Source organism: Marmota monax, unplaced genomic scaffold (genome assembly GCF_021218885.2).
Source record: "Marmota monax isolate L192 unplaced genomic scaffold, Marmota_monax_Labrador192_F-V1.1 WCK01_AAM20220418_F8-fsc00096, whole genome shotgun sequence".
In the NCBI taxonomy this organism is placed as follows: domain Eukaryota; kingdom Metazoa; phylum Chordata; class Mammalia; order Rodentia; family Sciuridae; genus Marmota; species Marmota monax.
The window spans coordinates 4,236,059-4,256,133 of NW_026695236.1; the positions used below are offsets into that span (position 1 = coordinate 4,236,059).

Consider the following 20,075-nt stretch of genomic DNA (forward strand, 5'->3'; position numbering starts at 1 on the left):
TGTGTACAACTAGAGATATGAAAAATTGTGCTCTATATGTATAATATGAATAATATGAATGTAATGCATTCTGCTATTATATATAACAAATTAGAATACAAAATAATAATAATAAAAGAAATTAGTCCCAGAAAGTACAGATGAGGAAAACAGTTTTAAAGAGGTTAAGTGACTGCCCAAGATTCAGAGACAACTAGCCTGAATCCAAGGTATGTGTTTTCCATATTATGCCTCTACATCTTTTTAATTTTTTAAAACCTATCTAATTTCCAGCATTTAGGGCATATGTTATGGTGATGGTTTCTCCAAATAGCTGTGTAGCTATACTCCTACCTAGTCCCTGCTCCCCCAAAGCTCACATGCTTGGTTATTATTCTGAGAACTGAAACTCACATAAAATCTACCTAAACTCATTTTTATATAAAAAATTTCCAGACCAATTACTAAAGGTGTTTAAAGTAGAATAATTGGAGTTAACCACATGAGATCCCTCACCCAACATACCTGAAACAGCTTGTCCTGTGGTCCTCTCTTTCCTCTGCTTGCTATTGCTGAAGATCAAAAAGCAACAATGGTGGCTCAGGCTCTATTACAGGGATATGAGCTCCTTGAGGAAAAGGGCAAAGTTTATCCCTAAAGCCTCACACAGTACCAGGCTGGAAAGACTTGTTCCATAAATGCTTTGTTGAATGAGTTTATTGAGATATGCTTTGCAATGTAGACATCTAGCAAAGCTATAACTGTTGAGCTCTTTAGAGTTTGGGTTGTGTTCTGGTCAGTTTTTGCTTTTCTGTGATGAAAAGAATAACTTAAAGTCATGTCCCCAGTGTCATACAGTTACAATTAGTGGATTAATCCACTGAGGAGACCACAACTCTCCATCTAATCATTTCATCTCTGAAAATTTTTGCATTATCTTATACATAGTTTTTTGGGGAACACCTCATCTAAACCATAGTATCCCATCCCTGATCCCCAAAAGCTCATGCCTGTCACACAATGCAAAATACATTTAGTCCATTTTCAAGAGTCTCCATAGTCTTTAATTTCAGCATTACTCAACAGTCTGAGTCTAAAATCTCATCTGAGATCCAAGGCAAACACAGCTGTGAGAGTAAAGATAAAAAGCAAGTTACATATATCCAATATGTAATGGCACAGAATAAATGTTTCCATTCCAAAAGAAAGATATAGGGGCATAGAATGAAGGGATGGACTAAAGCAAGATCAAAATTCAGCTGGGTAAATGAGTCCTGTAGCTCCACATCCAGCATTTAGGGCATATGTTATGGTGATGGTTTCTCCAAAGAGCTATGTAGCTATACTCCTACAGTTTCACTGGTAGCAGCCCACATAGCCTCTCTCTTGGCTTATCTGCTCTATTCTTGCAGCTTTCCTTCACAAATTCCTTAGTTACTGGCATTTCTTAATCTTGGGGATCTCCGGCTTCCTTCATGCATCATCCCCAGGCACCCCACAGGAACTCCAACCTTGCTACACTTTGCCTGCCCTCCCACGCCTTCCTTTAAAATCTCAGTAGAAAGCCTACATAACTCCAGAATCCTGCATTCCTGCAGAACCAGCACCATGTGGTTTATGCAGGGTCTGCCACCATCTCAAGCAGTAGGGGTGTGTTTTGGGGGTATATATTTCGTCCCTGGTGAACAGAGCTCCGGTCTCTCTGCTTCCTGGTTGCCATATCCCGAGCTACCTTCCCCAACCATGTACTTCCATCTTGATCTCAGAACTATGGAGCCAGCCAACCTTGGCCTGAAACGTGAGCCAAAATAAACTCTTTCTCTTCTCTGTTGTTCTTGTTAGGTTCTTTGGTCACAGCAATGAAAGAGCTAGCTAAAAAGAGATTGGTTAAGAAAACCCTGCAGATTTATTCTAGAGGTACGGCACTCCCTTTTCCAAATGATACTTTTTCAACTATGAAATCTTGGCAGCAAGCAAGACTTTTATAGTCATTTGATATTTTCTTCTGCTGCAAATTCACATTGTAAAGAACAAACTACTACAACTAACAAATTATGCCAGAATACTAACATGTGCCTGGTTTGTTTTAACAATCTCATGGACCAAACTTTCCAAGTGGGAGAGAAAAAAAAAAAAAGTCAATTTCTGCTGAGCTACTGAAATCAATGGGCTATCATGTGGACTTTGCTTTCTGTTAGTATTAGATGCTCTTTGGTTTGTACCAGTGGGAAGAATAAGGTTTTTTCATTTGCTTTTTGTTTTTACAATGCTGGGGAATCCAACCTGAGGTCTGAGGGCCTCACTTATGCTAGACAAGTTCGCTACTACTGAACTACATCCCTAGCCCTATATTGTTTTCCATCTGAAGAAAATACAGATAAACCTTAACTATAAAAAGTATTTACCTGCTGGGCGTGGTGGTACACACTTGTAATCTCAGCAACTCAGGAGGCTGAAGCAAGAGGATCACAAGTTCAAAGCCAACCTCAGCAATCTAGTGAGGTCCTAAGCAATTTAGTAAGACTTTTGTCTCAAAAATTAAAAAATAATAATAATAATAATAATAATTAAAGGGCTGGTTAAAGTGCCCCTGAGTTCCATACCTGGTACCAAAAAAAAAAGTGTTTACCTTTCTTAAAATTGACAAATATATTCCATATCACCCTTTCTATTGATCTTTGAAATCTTGCCCTAATAAGACATTTTGCCCTCTTCTAAGGAAATATCCTTGCTGCTCTTCATACTGCAGGACATAAACATGGACTTTGCATATTGTCACTTTATGGCATGGGTTAGAATATGGGTATTTAAGGGACCATTTTTTGAGATTGTTTTGAAGTATAAAATATATATCCACTGGGTACACAAATCTTGTCCTGTTTAATGACTGTTAAACAAAGAACACACCCATGTTAACTGCCACTCAGATCATGATTATAGGAAGTTTATTTATGTCTGATTCTATTTATTACCCACCACAAAACTGACCACTATACTTCTGTCATTATATATTAGTATTTTGCATCTATGTTCATGAGATACTGACCTGTAATTAATTTTATTTTCTTGTAATGCCTTTGCCCAGTTTTGTTATTATAATTAATTTGACCTTATAAAATTATTTGTTTACTTTTCCTTGTTCTCTAAAAGTTTATATATGTTTGGTGTTAATTTCTTTCTGGAACGTTAGAAAAATCAAAAGTGTAGTCATCTGGGTTTGAAATTTTCCTTGTGCCATTTTTTTTTATTATGGCATTATAATTATACATAGTAGCTGGATTCATCTGGACAAAATCATACCTGCTTGGAATGTGACTCACTCCATTTCAGTCCATGTTTCTTCTTACCCACGCCCAGTCCACTGATTCTCCCCTTGATCATCCATTTATCCATCCTTAATTGGTGCTTTACACACACACAAACACACAGGTGAAATTTCCTGTGGTATATTTACATATGCATATAACATGGTTTTGTTAAATTCATTCCACATTTCCTCTGCTTTCCTGTCCCTCTTCTCTACCTCTTGATCTTCTAGTCTGGTAACCTTCCCTATATGATATCTGATCCCCCCTGCTTCTTTCCCTTATTTTTTCCTATCTTCTACATGAGAGAAAACATTCAACCCTTGAATTTCTAAGTGTGGCTTGTTTCACTTAACCTGATGTTCTCTAGTTCCATTCATTTACTAGCAAATGCCATAATTTCATTCTTTATGGATGCATAAAACTTCATTGTTTATATATATATCACATTTTCTTAATCCACTCATATATTGTTGGGCATCTGGGCTGATTCCATATTTGGCTATTAATGACTGTGCTGCTGTAGACATTGAAGTGGCTTTATCACTATAGTATGCTGATTTTAGTTCTTTTGGATAAATACCAAGGAGTGGGATAGCTGGGTCATCTGGTGGTTCCATTCCTAGTTTTCTGAGAAGTCTCCACACTGCTTTCTAGAGTGAGTGAACTAATTTGCTGTCCCACCAACAATGTGTGAGTATACCTTTTCTCTTACATCCTTGCCAGCACTTATTATTATTTGTATTTTTTTTCAGATTAAGAAAGGTTTTATTTTTCAGACCAAAAATATAGCATTAACATACATGCAAATGCCAGTGAAAGAGTTTACTAAAAAAGAAAACCACACACAGATGTCAACTAACAATAGAACCACTGAAGAATGACCACTGCTGTACTGCTGTGGTGACAGAAGTACAACATGTACTTTTCTAAGAAGTTGTTTTGTGTTTGTATCCATGTGGAAATGCATGACAAACGTGAAGCAAGGTGAAATAGCAGGTAGTCAAAATTTAAGCCCCTTTTTTCCACTCTATTGTGCTTTCAAGAATTAAACTAGGGGCTGGGGATGTGGCTCAAGTGGTAGCGCGCTCGCCTGGCATGTGTGCAGCCCGGGTTCGATCCTCAGCACCACATACAAACAAAGATGTTGTGTCTGCCGAAAACTAAAAAATAAATATTAAAAAATTCTCTCTCTCTCATCTCTCTCTCTCTCAAAAAAATCAGTCCTAATATGGGCTGAGAAAAAAATATTTAAAAAAATTAAACTAATTGGTAGGTCACTTTAAAAAGAACTTTAATATCAAAGAACTTTTACAAAAACCTAAAATAGACTCAAGGTCATGAGGAAAGTTGTACAGGGTGGTGGGGGGTTGTGTTCTCAAAAGCCAGTTTTCACACAATGGCAGGCACTAAATCTAGTCACGAGTGCTTTCAGTAGAACAGAAGACACTGATATTAATGGAGGCTGGTGTTTTTCATGATGTGCAGGAACTCCTCATTGATATCTCCATCTCCATCTCGATCAGCTTCATCAATCATTTCCTGTAGCTCCTCACTAGTCAGGTTCCCGCCCAACTCTTTGGCCACAGCTTTAGATTTTTGAATGATATCTTTCCAAAACTGTCATTATTGAAGAGCTTGAAAGCTTTTAGAATTTCTTCTTTGATATGTTTCTCAAACATTTTCTTGATCATTACAGTCAAAGTCACTAAAATTAATTTTTCCTGTCCTGTCTTTGTCAATTTCACCTATCATTTTCTTGATTTCTTTCTTGGGTTCAAAGCCCAGGCCCTCCCTCATTGCCACCTTTAGTTGCTTAACATTTATGGTCCCAGTTCCCTCAGCATCAAAGAGATCAAAAGCTTCCCAGATTTCCTGCTTCTGCTCTTCAGTAAGCTCTGGCTTAGGGCTCATACTTTTTCACTAGGCCCTTGATGACATGTTTAACTTCTTAAAATTGGAGGGCACTGCAAACAGATTCTGCTGCAGGGATTGTTACAGCAACTGTGTACACACCTATATGCATTCTTGATAATTGCCATTCTGACTGGAGTCAGATGAAATCTCAAAGTAATTTTTGATTTGTACTTACCTAGTTGCTAGAGATGTTGAACATTTTTTTCACATATTTATTGGCCATTTGTGTTTCTATTTAGGGAAATGTCTAATTCTTTTGCTCATTTATTCATTGGGTTATTTGTTTAGTTGGTGTTAAGTTTGAGTTCTTTATATATTCTAGATATTAATTCTCTGTCAGAGGAGCAGCTGGCAAAGATGTTCTCCCATTCTGTATGCTCTCCACAATCTTAAATAATTTCCTTGGCTGTGCAGAGATTTACTTTTTTTAACTTGATGGCACACCACTTATTGATTTTGGTTTTATTTTTTGAGTTTTAGATGTCTTGTTAAGAAAATCAGTGCCTGCACCAATATGCTGGAGTGTTGACCTTATGTTTTCTTATAGCAGTAGCAAATTTTCTGCCTATGATCCATTTTGATTTGACTTCTGGGCAGGGTGAGGGATAAGGATCTAGTGTCATTCTACATATGGATTTCCAGTTTACCCAACACCATTTGTTAAAAAACATATCTTTTTTCAACATATATTTTTTGGCACTTTTGTCAAGTATCAGCTGGTTATAAGTATATGAGTTTGTGTCTTCTGTTCTGTTTAGTTTCATTCCATTGTAGTCAAACACATTCTAACCCTGGCATAGTGGTACACACCAGTAATCCCAACTGCTTGAGAGGCTAAGGCAGGAGGGTCACAAGTTCAAAGCCAGCCTCAGCAACTTAATGAGGCCCAAGCAACATAATGAGATTTTGTCTCTGAATGAAATATTTAAAAAGGACTAGGGATGTGGCTCAGTGTTTAAGCACCCCTAGGTTCAATTCTGCTCCCCCCCCAAAAAAAAAAACCACTTTCTATGTGATTTCAGTTTTCTGACTATTCATTGTGACTTGCAGGTTGATTTTTGTAAATATTTAATGTACAGGTGAAAAGACTGTGTATTCTACAGTTGTTTCACTTTTTATATCATTAATGATTTTTTGTTGTTGTCTAATTGTTCTACTGAGAGAAGTGTGGTAAGATCTTCAAGTTAGATTATATTTGTCTCCTTTTTTTTTTTTCTTTTGTTACCAGGGATACTTAGCCACTGAACCCCATCCCCATACTTTTCTTTCTTTTTCTTTTTCTTTTTCTTTTTTTTTTTTTTTGCATTTTGTTTTGAATGAGTCTCACTGAGTTGCTTAGGATCTTGCTAAATTGCTGAAGCTGGCTTTTTTGAATTTGAGATTCTCGTGCCTCAGCCTCCTGAGCCTAAGATGTGCATGATATTAAATTCATTATCCTTTTTTTTTGTTTTGCAAATTTTTCTTGAGATATTTTGAGACTATGTACATACAAATCTAGGATTGTTAAATCATCATAATGGACTGACCCATCATTATGAAATATATTCCTTCATTTTCTATTTCTCTCAGTGCATTTTACCATAAAGTGGAAGTTGCCTGATATTAGCTTTGCAAACCATCTTCCTTTTGGTTGACTTTGCATGGTATGTATTTTGTAATCTTTAACTTCTTTCAATCTGTGTGAAACCTTTTATAGTGTATCTTCATAAGTGATTTTTTAGTGTACTCAGAAATCTTTGTCTTTTAATTGGATTATTTATTCCATTACATATAATTACTGATATATTTGGTTTAAATATACTATCTTGCTATTTGTTTTCTATTCATGTTCTTTGTTGAGAGAGAGAGAGAGAGAGAATTTTTTAATATTTATTTTTCAGTTTTTGGCGGACACAACATCTTTATTTTATATGGTGCTGAGGATCGAACCCAGCACCCCACGCATGCCAGGCGATGGCATTACCGCTTGAGCCACATCCCCAGCCTTCTTTGTTCTTTATCTGTTTCAACTTTCCCTTTTTAAAAATAAACCAAGTACTTTTTATTATTCCATTCAACCTCATCATATTGTATCGTTTATCTTTTTATATATTACTGTTTTTATTTTTCTTTAATTGGTTACCCTTAAAATTGCATTTTTCATTCTCAAATTACTGTTTACCACAAACCAGTATTTACACTACTTTCCAAACATTATAAGGAGGATACAGCATTTTAACCACATTCACCCTGCACTGGGTATTACAGTTACTAAAATAATAATATTTTCTTCTGCTCTTTATTCTTTCCTGCAGATTCATATTTCAATCTAGGATCCTTTCTCTGCAGCCTAAAGAACTTCCTACAATATTTTTTCTAGTTCAAGTGTATCATTGACATTGTTTCAGCTATTATTTGTTAGGAAATGTATTTGAACTTTAATTTTGATAGAATTTTTTTTGTGTGTGTTTAGACGTCTAGGTTGACTTTCCCACCCACTCTCAATTTTGTACTTTAATGATATTCTCCCATTGTCTTCTGTCTTCCATAGTTTCAACCAAAAGTTTTGTGTTTTAAAGTCTTATTGTTGGTTCTTTGAAGGTTATATATTTGTTTTCCTAGGCTGCCATAAAGGTTTACCTTTCACTTTAGATTTCAACAATCTAATTATAGTGTGTCTATGTGAGCTTGTTGCTGTTTTATTTTGGCATTAATTCTGGTTGGGGTTTGTTGAGTATCTTGAATCTATAGGTTAATGTCTTTCATCAAGGTAATTAATAGTTGAAAAACTATAAGTGTTATGTCTTCAACTATTTCTTCATCTTTTATTTTCACAGGCCAACTCTATGTATGTTGTAGTGTTTAATCCCAGATGTTCATTACCACTCTGTTCTGCTTTTTCTGTATTTTATTCTCTCTAAAATTGTGTTTGATTTTAGAGAGAATACTATCAGATATTGACTTTTCCCAAGTCTCACTAATCCTGGCTTATTCTGATCCTAGTCTACCATTAAACCCATACAACTTTTATTTTCTATTTTGTAAATTCCCATTTTATGATGTTTTATAGAATCTAATTTTCTGTTGAAATTCTCTGTATTTTCCTTTGATTTTCTTTACTATATTTATAATAACATCCTTAAAGTTTTAGATTGCTCCCTTGAATATCTGGATCATCTGTTGACTTAATGTCTTTTTTCTCCCCAGTTCTGGGAATTGAACTGAGGGTTTTGCACATGCTAGGCAAGCACTCTACCACTAAGCTACATCTCCAGCTGTAAAACTGAATCCCCCCACACACAGGAAAAGAATTTATATCTTCTATTAATTATATTGAGTAAGGAGCAAATCACCCCCAAAGCAATCAGGATTTGAATTGTTTCACTGCTAGTTTGCAGTTTTACTTAGACTCAGTCTACCTGTTTTCAGATCTTTTGAAGGTGGATACCTTTGTTTCAAGCCCCACCTCTGCAGAGTACAGTATCCTAAATGCATCTTTGGCTCTCTTCTCTGTTGACTCTCTGCTCCTTGGGTAATACCTAGGCTTTGATGGCCTTATTTTTTTATATCTTTATTTTTTAGTTATAGGTGGACACAATACCTTCATTTTATTTTTATGTGGTGCTGAGGATTGAACCCCATGCATGCTAGAGGAGCGCTTTACCTCTGAGCCACAACCCCAGCCCCTGATGGCCTTAATTTCAATCTTTTGCTTTTGGTTTCCAGATCTATATCTCTAGCCTTCACCTCTTCCAGCAGAACACAAAGGGCACATTCCAACAGGTTATTTAAGGAAAGTTTAGTAAAGGGAATATATACAAAGGTGTAGGCAGAATTAAGGGAAATTAAAAGATATGGTGAAACTCCCTTGGGATACCAACAGGTGGAAACTATTACCACTCCTGGGCCTGAAGGGGCAAAGGGAAGGAGCAGTTACTGGACCTAAATAGAAGTTGTATTGAGCTTATTACTGTGGTATACACCTATAATCCCAGTGATTCAAGAGGCTTAGGCAGGAGAATTGCAATTTGAGCCTCAGCAAATAAGCAAGACCCTGTTTCAAAATAAAATGAAAAGGGCTGGAAATATGACTCAACGGTAAAGCACTGAGTTCAATCCCCAGGACCAAAAACAAAAGAGTAACTATGTTAGTGAGTTGTATCTTTTGGCAGTGAGATCCCACTAACCTATATGACCTTGTAGAGAAGAAGCCAGAGGAATAAATCTTACCCTTATTCCTTTCTTTTATCTGTCAGAACCCTTCCCACTGGGGGAAAAATATTGTCAAGGGTGACAGTTGATGTAGTTCATAAAGGCCACCCTTTGGGACTCAGAAGGGTAAGAGTTGGTCTGGAATGGTCAAATAGAAGCATAATTGGATACAGTAGGGCATGAAGTAGAGTAGAAAGGAGCCTTGTGAACCAGATGCTAAATTCAAGATCATGGAGAAAAGTGACAAAGAAGGGTTAGCAAGTTATAGCAAAATGACAGTGATGTTAACAGCAAGAGTCAGGATCAGGTTTGTGTTTCATGGAGTACGAGGATGAACAGCATGAATGCCAAGGTAAGCCAGGGAGCAGGAATCTTTATTAAAAGGAAGGTGAAAGACTCAGAAATCCTGATGCAGCTTGTTTGGGAGGGGCAAGAGTGCTGTGTAAGTCTTCCTTCTTTTAAAGGCACAAAAGAAGAAGTTGATCAGCTTCTCTTGATTGGTTTTTGATGTTTCAATTATACCATAGCAGGCACAGGCCAGATTATGAAGTTGCTCTTCTGAGATGGAAACATGCCTTTTGAGAAATGGGAACTGTTTCATAACATGTCTGGGCATGTTAAAATGGCTTTTCTTATGATCACCCTGTTGTCAACCTTTATTGTCCCTTACCTTCTCTCAACTGCCTATTCTTTTCTATCTCAGTGGTAGAGTGTTACATGTACATACAACTTCAAAAGGAATATTTTCATGTGAGATTGCAGAATAGCTGTCTGGAACAGGCATTGAGCTGGTGAAATTATATGGACATTAGAAAATGTGGAGGAATAGAAGAATAAATACCATCCATTTGAAAGAAGTACAAATGAAGAACCAGGCATCAGTCAAGGTCAGGTGCCAGTCAAGACCACCACAGAGTAAAGGAAACTTTCAACAATGGTATTTGTTTACTACTGTTTTATAGGGCTACTTGGAAGATAGTAGAAAGGGACAGGAAAACTGAACACAATGGGGATTGAACAGACACTTAATGGTATTCAATTGTTGTTGGTTCTTTGGTACTATTCACCCCACACCAGGGGAAACTGAATCAGTCGGTATTTTTGACTTTAGTAACTAAGGAGTGTGTTGTTAGCAGCATTTAAGATTGAGGAACTAGGAACACACAATTGTTCTTACCCAAAATGTTAATAATATCTCCCATTGATGACTGGAGGGGTTTATTTTTTACATCACTAAGGATTACAGAAACATGGCACTTAGTGTTAGTATCTACTCTTGATGATCCAAGGAGTGCAATGTCACATTACATGTGGCTTATGGTACCTACAGAGGGAAGTGGTGATTGCCTTGGGTAGGGACTCAGCAGTTTGGACTCCATATAGCTGTTGAGGGGAAGATCCCCCTATTAATGGATTATTTAAAAAAAGTAAATAAACTCCCTCACTTGTATCTAAATTTTTAATATTCATTATAAGTAGGGTTAAAGAATAGGCTTGAATTATAGACTGGCTTCTCAGCACCCTAACAAGGAAATATGTATAATCAATGCTATGCAAACCTTGAAATTTTTCTTAGAAACATTTCTAATTGATCTAGTTCATGTTGGAGTCATAGGTTAATCAGTGAGTTTTTAAGTGGGAAGGAACCTCAAAGACCACTTTAAATTCAATGTCATGGTTCTCAGTACTTCAGTGTAGAAATACAAAGTGTACTTTGATTTTTGACATTAATGCTATGCAAATAAATGACTGAATACTTGAAATTTGATTTTAACTACAATTATAACCTTTAGAGATAAGTTTAAAAATGGACCAAAGTGTAACTAAGTAAAATGGGCAACTGGTACTTCAACTCCCAAAGCATTTATAAGGAAAATTTTTTACTTTGCAACTTTCAGTCTTAGAGAAAAGACTTCATCATCTTATAAGTGATGCAACTTTCTGGGTAACTGACATCTTCAAAGAATTTGACTGGACTCTCCTTTTCTTGAAAATGAATAGACATTTTCTTGCTCTCCACACTCATGAGCTTCACGGACAGTGGGCCCAAGTTTACAAAATCCTATGGTGAAGAAACACAAGAGGAGTGGTTATCTAGCAAGTTAATGTTGAAAGATTACGTTTTCTATGTTATAGTTGGCCTTTAACTGGCAGATTCCATAGCCCTCTGCATTATTACCTGAATGCTGTGTAACACATGAAATATGAAATCCATTATATAAAAAGAAAACTCAATAAAAAACACTTTGTAAGTTTATATGCCAGGTAGGGCATAGTAGGTAAGTATCCTAAAAATCAAAAGCAAGGCTGGTTTCTTGTCTCATAGGGAATTGAGGTAGGTGGGATACTGGCTAGAGGGGAAATCCACTGCAGGCTTTTAATTGGAAAAAGAGTGTTGGCCCTATATGCATAGCCCTCAACTGGCTAGGATATAGCCACAACAAACTTTTCTGTATTATTCAAGAACCAAGGGGAAGTTTCTGCAAATAATATTTTAAATATCCTAATATTGGACAACTTTTCACATTCTTCACTGTTTTCCTGGGATATTTGGATAAATATAAATAAATTTATATTTATTAAATATAAATATATTTATATTTTCATATAAATAAAACCACATTTTGCCAAATTGGTCTAAGATGTCAATAAGCAGAATTAGAAAACTAGTTTATATGACATTCCATAGCTAACCCCAAACTCGGTTGAACCAGCTCAGGTACTAGCCAACATTCTTTCCTCTTGGAAACCTCCCAACCCGTAACCCTTGCTTTTGAATTCCTTTAACACTTCAGCAAACCTTTCCTGAGTGTCCATGTATCCAGTGCTGGGTTGCAATAACAAGCACATAGACCCGTCAGAGACACAGATACAGGAGATACATTTCCTCTCGTGTGGTAATTGTTGGTATTCTTATTTGTCTTCTATGAACCTCTAAGCAATTTGGGGGTTGTGCCTACTATACAGGCATCTTTGAGACTTTATTTTCCTGTTCTCCCGCTTAAATTTCCAAGCATCTAACAAGTACCTGGCATGAAATGAGGTTCTCAATATTTATTTGAATTAAGGTTGAATGAAAAAAAGAAAGCAGTGTTTATTTCTCAAAAATGAGTAGAGTTGTATTTAGTTTTCAAAATATATAATTATAGAGCTAAGATAAATGTAAGATAGGAGGTCTACATGTTGCATACAGTGGCCGTGGCAGTTTGTATGTACCACAAACTCATGAACAGTAAGAATGCCTTTGGGGCTGGGGTTGTAGCTCAGTGACTGAGTGCTTCCCTCGCATATGTGAGGCACTGGGTTTGATCTGCACCACACATTAAAAAATAAATAAAAGATATTGTATCTATCTATAACTAAAAAAATATATTGTAAAAAAAATTTAAAAGAATGCCTTTGGAATTCTTTTTTGCCCCCCTATGCTGGGGATTGAGCCCAGGACCTTGTGCATAGTAGGTAAGCACTACCACTGAGCCATATCGCCAGCCACAAGCCCCAATTTGGGGATTGTATAGACAATTGTCCTCTAGCCTGAGATCATCATGATATACCAGAGTTCATGATTTCAAGGTCCACATGGAGAAATTTGAATGGTAGACTAAACCATTAATCTTTTTGATGGTGCTGGGAATCAAACCTAGGACCTAAAGCATGTGAGGCAAGTATTCTACCACCAAGCTGTTTCCTAAGCCCCTGAATTTTAGTCTTTAAATGATCACTTGGTGGTAGCAGGACTGAATTGTAATTACTTAAAATAATGATTTATTTCATTTCTTCTGCTTTTATGCATCCTTCTTTCTCCTACCAGACTTTAAATTCCAGAAGAACTTTTAAATTTTTGGTGGGACCAAGGAGGAAAATAGCAACAAATGAACATGGGGGTAACCAGAATATACCAAAAAGAGAACTTCAAATAAAAAGCCTTTATAATCTAGGCTTCAACTGATGGTATATGTGAAAGTTTGTGCTTTCCAAAGATGCCTAATATATGTCCTACCCTACATGCTGTTCCTACAATGTGATGGTAACCCTCCCCCATGAAGATGTAACAGCTATGTTCCTTCTCCTTGATTGGAACATACATCAAGCAATAGAATATGATGGAAATGATAGTTTAGGATTTTCAAGGCTAAGTCATATAAAACATTGCAGGTTTTATCTTATGCTCATTGTAGGAGAAACCAAACATCATAACAAAGGGATACTCGCACCCACTGGAGAGGCCCTTATTCAGAGGAACTAAGATGCCCAGTATATCCAGCATCAACTTGTCAGCCATGTAAGTAATCCACCTCAGAAATGGATACTTCAGCCCTACCAACCCTTCAGCTTACTGTAGCCCTAGCTGACCATGTACAACTGCCCAAGGGCCCAAGTGAGAATTATCCAGAAATGTACTTCCTGAATTCCTAACCAACAGAAACCCCAAAAGAGAATAAATATAGTTTTAAACTGGTAGGTTTGGGAATAATTCGTTATGCAACATTAGATAACTTACATTGTATTCTAGTAATGGAAGTCTATAAATGAATATATGTAAGCAAGTTGGCCAAGGGTAGGAGCAAAAATAATATCCGATGAGAAATGTGAATGATGGGCCAGTTAGTAAGAATTGCAAATAGGATTCATTATACATGGTTTAAGTTAATTTTCTCAGTTAATAAAACAGCTTTCTCCTAGTAGTCAAAGTTGTGTTCTCATGAATCTTACCTTGAAATCCTGCTCATCTTCATATAGTAAATATTTCACATGAGAGTCTCCAAACTCTGTGCATAAGGTGTCCTCTTCCCTTATCTTTAGATGCTGGTCATCTCTGATACTATCTTCATGACTGAGATGGAGAAGACTGCTCCCAAATGATGAGCTCAGCATGTCTCCACTTTCTGTGGGTTGCTTTTTTGTCTTGTCTTCTAGGATGAATGCAAATAAATTACTTTATTTGACAAAAGCAAAATTATGACAAAGCAATACATCCTTTGTCACATTTTTAATTTGAAAGAGATTTGAGGATTATAAATGGAAAAATTATGGATTAAAGTAAGGTAGGGCATTTTAAGGAACTCTTAAATTGTAATCCCTTCTGTTAGCTAATAAGTTACAGTGATCATTTGGAAATCTGTAGGTTGGCTAAATTGGGAACTATGTCAATGTAGGTAATACCCCCTCACTGTTCATTACCATCTATTTAAGTCATTATGAAACATGGTGAATTTGATTAGAAAGTGCCATGAGAGAGAGGAGACAGATTAGTTCAAGCATTACAAGGAGAGAAATCCAGAGGAGCTGGCCTGTATCTATTCCCTGAATAGCTCTTTTTTGTGTGTAAGTTGCTGCCTGTAATATATGTTTAATAGCTATTTATCTAATTAAAAGAAAAACATGTAAACACCATTGTGACAAAATAATACCTATAAATGGTTCTGCAAATTCCAAAGGCTTTTCTTCAGGTGACAATTCCTGCCCAGTTGCTTGAGTAAGATACAGTCGCCTAAAAGAATAAACAAGAAAAACAGTCTTTCAGTCAGTAAATATTGTATTATGTGCTCACTAGTATCCATTTCTCTCCTGGGTGCTGGAGACACACATAAAATAAACAGAGGTATAGGGCACAGTGGGTGATATATAGTCCTACAGTATTTTAGAATAATTGTTTGTACCAAGATGGGTCATTGGCATAGTGTGAGAATGCTGGCGAGCAGAAAGACTGAAACAGCATCTGAGTTAGCCTTAGGGGATAGGGAAGGTTTCCTGGAGGAGATAAAACCTCAGCTGAGTCTTGAAGAACCAGAAGTTCACCAGGGAAGAGCTGGGAGTGAGGGAAGAGCATTCTAAGATAGGGAAATAGCATATTTAAAGTTTCAGAAAAAAGAATAAACATGACACCAGTTAGGTTGCTGTTGTTGTAATTCAGGTGAGGAATGACAGTGGCCTGAATGGGATGGATTTGAGATGAAGAGAACCATTAGAACCCAAGATGCCATCTAGGTCCCGGCTTTCCCTGAGTTACATGTTTTGGCTACAAGCCCAGCGAATTGAACTATCAAGTGTTGCTGCCCTATAGTGGTACAGAAGTGACAATAAAAATAATTGTTAAGAGAGAGAAGCTATATTTATAAAGGTTATGATATTTAGTAAGGTCTTAATTATTTTAAATGGTAAAGTCAGGAAACAATTCTATAGCCTCAGACATATCTGCCTATAGGTCGGAGCCAAATGTGAAATCAATCTACTAAATTGTCTTTATGTTTTAAATATGTACACATTGTATGTAACAGTATTTGCTGGGGCCATAAGTGTCTGGATGACACTTTATTTATGTTCTTTAATTGAAAGCCCCTAATTTAAGGGATTTACTTTAGTTGCTGTGATGTAAGCATAAGGGATTTGTACATCTGCCAGGGTCTCATTGCCTCATGCTCTTTTCAGGCAAATCTCATGGAAATGCCATATAGAGCTTTCAAGGAATCATATTTTCTTATTGGAAATTCAGGGGGCATTCTGAAAAGGAGAGCACAGAGAGGTGCAGCAGCATATGCTCATCAATTCATTGATTTCATCTTTTCCAACTTAGAAGCAAGACTTAGAAGCAAGAATTCCATGTTTCTCACTAAAGAAAACAAATCCCTAATACATTGGTGAACAATGTGGATTATACTAAAGATTTTCATGGAGAAGACAGAGAATAGGGTTAAATTGTACATTACACAGCAAAAAAAGTTAATGAAAATCCACATTAAATGTTTCACATCTGAACTTTTAACGTAGGTCAGTGGTAGAGCACTTGGCCTAGCATGTGCAAAGAAAGCCCTGGGTTTGAGCTCCAGCACTGAAAAGAAAAGAAAAGAAAAGAAAAGAAAACATATCCCTTTCTGTCCTTGCCAAGTCCTCTGTGGTCAATGAAAGAATTCTGTCTGTTATGATTATTACTAACTTCATATCAATGTCAGCACCAAATCAAATATACTAAACTAGGTTTACTGAAGCAGAAAAGTGGAGCTGGCCATTTAGAAGGTAGCTCCCTCCTAAGGTTGGCCAATTCAGAAAACAGGAAAGTTGACAACAGGTCTAACAGTGGTTAGAAGCCACACACTTGCAATAGATGGCAGAGATTAGAACTGATCACAAAGAAGGCAGCAAGCAGCAGCAGCAAAGGATTAAAGGAAGGACAGGAATATTGAGCTAAGAGACCTGATTACAGAAGCATTGCCTACTGGAGAGCAGACAGGCACTATTTACCCCTTAGGGGCTCTCCAGGGCATCAGTGCAAGAGACTGGAAGTACTAATCAATTCATTCAGCCTCACCATCTACATCATCTACATTGGTATCTACTCTTCCAGGAGCAGCAAACAATTGTGGAAGGGAGGCAGGTGGCTTCTTCTCTATCTTCTCCTATACAGCTTTCAGCCTTTAAAGGAATTACACTATCTCCCAATTTCTTTAATCTTATATCCATATACCCATAGCTTAGCCCGGAAAATAAGGAACCCACAACTTGCCTGTATCTACCTTTCTTGGAACACAATAGGAAGTTTGTAATAACAAATATTTCATCATGTATCAGACGGTATTTTTTCCATGTCACACAGCATTGGGAAATACTTGGGAGAAAATTTTTTCCTTGGCTTTCCTATTGTATTCAGCTTAATGTCAAATTCCTAGATCTAAATATTTATTTCCCATACTCACACATGTACACCCATTTATGTGATTTTCCCTCTCTTCCTAAAAATGCTACAATTCAGATTACTTCTTGTTTCTGACTATCCAAATAATAAAAGAATAAAAGTTACTTTTGATTTTAATTTCATATTCCAGGGTCTCTTTTTTTGGTCAGGTAAGAAAAATTGCTAACTTAAAACACTAACTATATATATTATATACATACATACATACATACATATATATATTTGGTTTCTCTGGTACAAGAACAAATGTGACTTGGAATGCTAGTCTGTTTTCTTCACTTCCAAAGTAGTTTGACTATTTTGTCAGAGGAAATAATTCTGAGATAACCAGAAGGCCAGAACACTTCCAAAAAGCTTCGAGAAAGTTGGTTTTCCCCTCACCCCTCTCTGTGCTAACCCTACACCTCATACATTTTCTGCTGCTCTGTTTAATTCTACCTTTAATTCTTGACCATTTTTGTGGCTGTGTAGGCTTCTGAAGGTTGACAGTTGTGATATTCATGGTTGTGTTATTGTGACTATAATGCATTGGTAGAAAAAATAAGTCAAAGTTTACACTGTACCAATCAATGGTCAATAGTGATAATCCTATACCCTCATTGTGGCCATTTTGTGAGTTCTTCTCTTTTTGATTATTGCAATCTGACTGAAGCACTGAAAATTAAAATTATCTTTTAAAAAAACAGAACTTTTTTACAGATGACAAATGTTTACCAAATGTTTACTTTCTAGATATGATAATGACTTTCACCTGGGTATTTTAAGATCCACAAGTCTACAGTTGAACAGTTGATCAATAAGCACCAAATTTTCTTCTTCCAGTTCTTGAATAATATTTTCTAATTCTTCAACTTCCTTCCTGTGAATTGCAATCTGTTGTCAGAAGAAGAGAATGGGTATTGGTACTTATTGATTTAGATCTATAAGGATTTCTATAGCAAATTTAATTCCTGAAAGTGCATGTGCCCAAGGAGTAGCTCTATCAGGTATTATTTATTGCTGGGTTTGCTTTATCCTTCCTCTGTAAGAAGGAATAGGTAGGACTCTTTTCTAGATCATTATCAGAAACTGTTTCATTGTTAGGTAGCTCTTACAGGAAGCAGAATTTGTTCTTTTCTTCCTTTAGAAATACTGCTGAATTTATATAAGAGCTAGAGGCAGAGATTAATAAGAAAAGAAGACTAGATGAAAATCTATCTAAGGGTAATTATAAACAATACAATGAAAACACTGGAGGGAAATGCTATATTATAGTATTAAAAAAAAAAAGATGAAGAAGCACAGACCTTTCTATTAGACCCCATAAAACAATTATGTTCTAAGTGCTGGGGTAGTTCTGGAAAATGGCAGGTAGATGAAATACTATTTGTTAATTCATTCATTCAATTTTTTATATGCCTACTATGTGCCAAAAACAATATTATGCTTTGGAAACAAATGAACAACAAGATAACAATAGCTTTCTTAGGATCTCTTAGCCTAGTGAGAAAATGGAGATAAAAATAGAAATCAATGTGATAAAACCATAATGGAAGCTGTCCTGCTGCTGTGGGAGGAGAGAGAGATGAACACTATTTCTGTCAGGTGTCCAGATAGGGAGAATTCATAGAAGAGATAATATCTAATCCCGATCTTGAAAGCCGAGTAGAGATCCCTCAGGCAGATGCAAGAAGTTGCTTTCTAGGTAGAAGGAACAACATATGCAAAGACACAGTTATTTTGATGTGGATACATGCAAAGTGGCAGCAGAGAGAAGCAGGAGAGGAAGTGGACAATCAGGGTCAAATAAAGCTATTGAGCCTGGGTTTTATCCTCTAGGTGATGGCAGGTAATGCTAGACACACCAAGCTTAGTTAATGTTTACTGAAGAAATAAAATATGAATAAAAGTTGGCAGTTCTGTTGATTGAGTTTTCATCAGTCCTTAAGAAGTATATTTTGGTAAATTTTGACTAAAGAAGGCTTGATAATGGTAAGAATATATCAAGGAGTGTTATTAGATAGAACCCCCAACTCACATCTCTGCCACTGAAAGCAGTTTGAGCAATATAGAAGAAGACCTATAGCAATATAAGTCTTCATGGGGAAGGATCAGAAAGATAGAAGAATTAGAACTAAGAGTATACAATAGAAAGTGGTAGGCTGATGAGGATAGTAGGAGGACAAATAGGAGACAGTAATGCAAGTTTGAGGGAATGAGTCGAAACAATGAAGGTGCAGAATTTAGATTCACTATTTCTTGTCAAAAGTTGCAGAGAATAGAACTCAGATGAGTACATGGAAGAAAATAACTAACACATTCTGCTTTGTCACTGGCATCTAATTGTATTTTAAAATCTTGAAGCATTTGATATATTTCCACATGCATAGTTCTATCACTCAAGTCATTTATTAAATATATAAAATCTTGTGTAGACAAGATTCTGAGCTATAAGTAGAAAGATACAAAGGTGAGTAAGTCATGTCTCCTTCCCTCAAGACAGTTTATAATCCCATAAACAAAATCACAAATAGTTATAAAGTAATACCAGTGTCACAGAAAAGGCTCAAACACTGTTGGTGGCTTTGAGTTAAAAAGAAAAGCATATGTTATTTCCTGCATAAAACAATTTAGCAAAATCATTTAAATTCATAATACAAAATTACAAAGCCAGAGGTTGGTATTCAAGGATCTCATATGTTGAGAAATAATTAACTTGATTATAAGCTTGAATGCATTAAGGAGAAGTTTATGATTTTCAAATGTCAAAGAATAAGAAACAAATTAGAGTTAGAGGTTGTAAGCAGAGAAAAATACTAGAACATTTGGAAATGTTTGACCTAAGGGCTTGGCATGTTTGGGAGGTAACACACATAGTTCTGGTCTCTTTCCAAAGTTGGGAATGAGATCCTTTTTGGAGAGTTACATCCAGCTTTTCAGGCTAAAGATATCCACAATATCATCTTCCCCTTTAAAGTTCTCATCAATTGCTGTCTCCCTCTCTGCCTTTTAAA

At 36.3% G+C, this 20,075-nt stretch overlaps 1 protein-coding gene and 1 pseudogene across 1 annotated transcript in view; both read right to left on the reverse strand.

Annotated features, from left to right (window-relative positions):
* Window positions 1-4,674: 4,674 nt before the first annotated feature.
* LOC124089376 (centrin-2-like) lies at window positions 4,675-6,843 on the reverse strand (annotated as a pseudogene).
* A 3,335-nt stretch (window positions 6,844-10,178) lies between these two features.
* The window catches only part of Ccdc83 (coiled-coil domain containing 83), a 67,155-nt gene continuing 57,258 nt past the window's right edge, over window positions 10,179-20,075 (reverse strand). The window contains exons 7-10 of the mRNA XM_046439303.2: window positions 17,834-17,955; window positions 14,804-14,883; window positions 14,106-14,305; window positions 10,179-11,454 (exon numbers count right to left, since the gene is read on the reverse strand). Coding sequence (XP_046295259.1) covers window positions 11,293-11,454; window positions 14,106-14,305; window positions 14,804-14,883; window positions 17,834-17,955 — 564 coding nt within the window. The 3' untranslated portion in view covers window positions 10,179-11,292. The remainder of the gene's footprint in view (window positions 11,455-14,105; window positions 14,306-14,803; window positions 14,884-17,833; window positions 17,956-20,075) is intronic.